This window comes from Lathyrus oleraceus, chromosome 1 (assembly GCF_024323335.1).
Source record: "Lathyrus oleraceus cultivar Zhongwan6 chromosome 1, CAAS_Psat_ZW6_1.0, whole genome shotgun sequence".
NCBI classification, from domain to species: Eukaryota; Viridiplantae; Streptophyta; class Magnoliopsida; order Fabales; family Fabaceae; genus Lathyrus; species Lathyrus oleraceus.
This window is the reverse complement of record NC_066579.1, coordinates 27,620,700-27,624,224: the sequence shown is the minus strand read 5'-3', so window position 1 is coordinate 27,624,224 and position 3,525 is coordinate 27,620,700. Positions and strand designations below refer to the sequence as shown.

Genomic DNA, 3,525 nt, shown 5'->3' with positions numbered 1-3,525 from the left:
AAAATAATAAAATGAGATGATAAAAATTACAATTAAACCTTTTTAATTTTGACAATTATAAAATACTCCGTACAATCAACGGTCTCCCTATCAGGCGTCACATTCATAAGTGACGTTATTGTTTAATTCATTTTTACACGCAAGTAAGTTTCTTCTCTCAAATTTCAGTGGCATGAATTTTAAAATGTTAGATTAAAGTTACGTTGCAGATACACTATCTCAACATTCAACGAAGACTTCCATCATCCTATGAGAATTTTTACAGTTGACTACAATAGCCTACCACCAAGTTTCTGTTCCACATTAGAAAAACATCAAACTTGCTTTCTCTTCCATATTAGAAAAACATAATAATAATAATAATAATAATAATAATAATGATAATAATAATAATAATAAAAATAATAATGATAATAATAATAATAATAATAATAATAATAATTATTATTATTATTATTTTGCATATTATAGTAGTGGTTGGAATTATAAAACCTAGAAATTGTTTTAAGTGTTCAAAGTCTACTATTTAGTCTCATGGGGTTATGAAAATTTCAAAAAATGTATTTTCTAAAAATGATTGTAGAGCAAGCTCACAAGACTTTCCAAGATTGTCCTATTCCCAAATTATGCATGACATAATACACACTATTAATAATACATGTGTTGAAACATACTTCAATATTGATATCATAGAAAGTTTGCTCTTTCAATCCCTAATCGCCATGACAAAATTTGAGGTGGTTTTTGTCGCTACACCAGCTATCGGAAACATTGTTCCCGTCGTCGAATTCGCTAACCATCTAACCAAACACAACCCTCAATTCTCTGCTACCATTCTCATCGTCACCGTCCCACAAAGACTCCTCGTTAACACTTACATCCAATCTCTTTCTTCCTCCACCACCAATCTTCGTTTCATCCACCTCCCTCCCGTAGACCCTCCCACATCCGATCAGTACCAATCATTCGTCACTTACATCTCCCTCCTCATGCAGAACCAAAAAAATAACATCAAAAACACACTCCTAAACCTCACATCATCAACCGAGTCAACTTCCGAGTCGGTTAAACTCGCTGCTTTGTTCGTCGACATGTTCTCCACCACCCTCATCGATGTCGCTAACGAGATCTCCGTCCCTTGCTACCTCTTCTTCGCGTCGCCGGCGAGTTTCCTCGGATTCATGCTCCACCTTCCAAGTACTGAATCGCTAGAATCGGAAACTGAGTTTGAAATCCCAAGTTTCAAGAACCCGCTGCCGAAAGTCATTTTACCTAGCTTGGTGCTGAACAAGAAAACCGGCGCTTATTCGTGGATGTCATATCATGGAGAAAGGTACAAAGAAACAAAGGGTATAATCATAAATACAGTACAAGAGCTTGAACCTTATTCTCTTCAATCACTTTACAACGATTTAGATCTTCCACCGGTTTATCCAATTGGGCCGATTCTTGACCTTGATGGACCGGCTCAATGGGACCCGAACCCGGTTCAATACAATTACATCATGGAGTGGCTCGATATGCAGGTTCCTGGTTCTGTGGTTTTTCTTTGCTTTGGTAGTTTGGGAAGTCTCGAAGTGAAACAAGCTGAGCAGATTGCTATTGGGCTTGAACGGGCTGGGATTAGATTTTTATGGGCTTTAAGGGAACCACCCAAGGCCCGTTTAGATGACCCAAGAGATTACGCGAGTTACGAGAATGTTCTACCGAATGGGTTTTTGAAACGAACTGTGGGGATGGGTATAGTGTGTGGGTGGGTCCCACAAGCGAAGGTGCTGGCCCACAAAGCAGTAGGTGGATTCGTTTCGCACTGTGGTTGGAACTCGATATTGGAGAGTTTGTGGTACGGTGTGCCGATTGCCACGTGGCCGGTTTATGCGGAGCAACAGATGAATGCGTTTGAGATGGTTAGGGAATTGGGATTGGCGGTGGAGATTAGGTTGGATTATACAAAAGGTGGGGATCTTGTGCGGGCAGAAGAAATTGAGAATGGTGTTACTAAGTTGAAGAACGGTAGTGATGAGATTAAGAGGAAGGTTAAGGATATGAGTGAAAAGTGTAGAGTGGCTTTGACAGAGAATGGGTCATCTTATAATAATCTTGTGTCCCTTATTAAAGAATTGACAAAATAAAAAATCTTGTAAGAGGTAAGAGCATATTCCTGAATCCTAATAGAAAATGTTTTAGCTAGAGGATGTAATTTTTGCTACCCCAATTGTTGGAGAATAAATAAGGGGCTACCATATGTATAAAACTGATAAGAAGAATTCAATCTTACATGCCCACTTCTTTCAGAATATTTAAATCTTTTTTTATTGCTTGCGTCATATTACATAGAATGAAGACTCTTTCATAGATGCATATTTTTAGAGAAATTGATAAACTAAAAAATGGAATTTTATTATTTAAAATAATAATATGTTGACTTTAAAAGGTGAATGTATGATTTTTTATTACAAATATTTTTATATTGGATTGTTTAACACATCCTGTAGAGTATAAATTAACATTCTCCGATTTTAATTAATCATAATGGTGCCAGAAGTGATATTCATAATAATCTTCACTTGAGTTTTACATTATATCTAAAAAAAAATACAAAATTTTAAATGGATTTTGTGGAGCATATTTAAAAGACTTTTGAACTATCAAAATTATTGTTTTAAGAGTGTAGGTAGCTTATAGTCTAAGGACACAAGTAAAGAAACATACAAATATGAAATATAAAGTTTGTATTGAAATCATGCAAATAAATAAATTCTAAGATCTTAAGTGTAAATACACAATTTGCCGTTAACATGTGCTCCAAATTCAATTACATTTATGCAATTTATTCTAATCCTTTCATTAAAAAGAATAGAAAAATGGGCTTGAGAACACTCAAAACTGGCCCAATTTAAAAGTTTACATATTCAAAGACAAATTATCCTGACACCTCCTAATTTAACCTCCACGTATATTTATAATGGCAAAAATATTCTTCCCATTATTTATCTTTCAAAACAATTTATTCGTTCAAAAACATTTACTTTGAAGAATGGATAAAAAAATAATAAGTCGGGTAGTTATGCCGAAAAATATGATACGGAAAGTTTCGAAAAATACATGATTTATGCAATTTTACCGGATATTTTAAAAACGACTGAGTTTTTACAAGTTTTTCTTTTTACACCATATTTTTGAAAAATCCGATATTTTTTAGAATCTTGTTGCATTTTTACTGCATAATTTAAAAAACTCGATACATTTATATTGGACTTTTTGAGAAAAAAAATGATATTTATGGGGAAACCTATATCTCCTACCGAGTATTTCAAAAATTTCGGTATAGTTCAAAAATTTATGGATACTTTAAAAATTATGGCATGTCAAATTTTTGTGTAGTGTAAAAAATCAAATAGTTCATAATGTTTCATTTGTACTGTCCATATCCTAATGGTTTTCCTACAAATTTCACACTATCTTTCACCATTGATGTTGTATATTTTACTTTCATGTTATATTTTTAACTTGTTCAATACTTAA

The 3,525-nt window shown here is 33.7% G+C and overlaps 1 protein-coding gene across 1 annotated transcript; it reads left to right on the top strand.

Annotated features, from left to right (window-relative positions):
• Positions 1 to 555: 555 nt before the first annotated feature.
• Positions 556 to 2,297, top strand: LOC127074461 (UDP-glycosyltransferase 43). The gene has a single exon (XM_051015820.1). The coding sequence runs from the start codon at positions 627 to 629 to the stop codon at positions 2,130 to 2,132; it is 1,506 nt and encodes a 501-aa protein (XP_050871777.1). The 5' UTR covers positions 556 to 626; the 3' UTR covers positions 2,133 to 2,297.
• Positions 2,298 to 3,525: the final 1,228 nt, after the last annotated feature.

Coding starts and splice junctions, on each gene's coding strand:
- LOC127074461 (XM_051015820.1), top strand. CDS start 627: ATGCATGACATAATACACACTATTAATAATACATGTGTTGAAACATAC.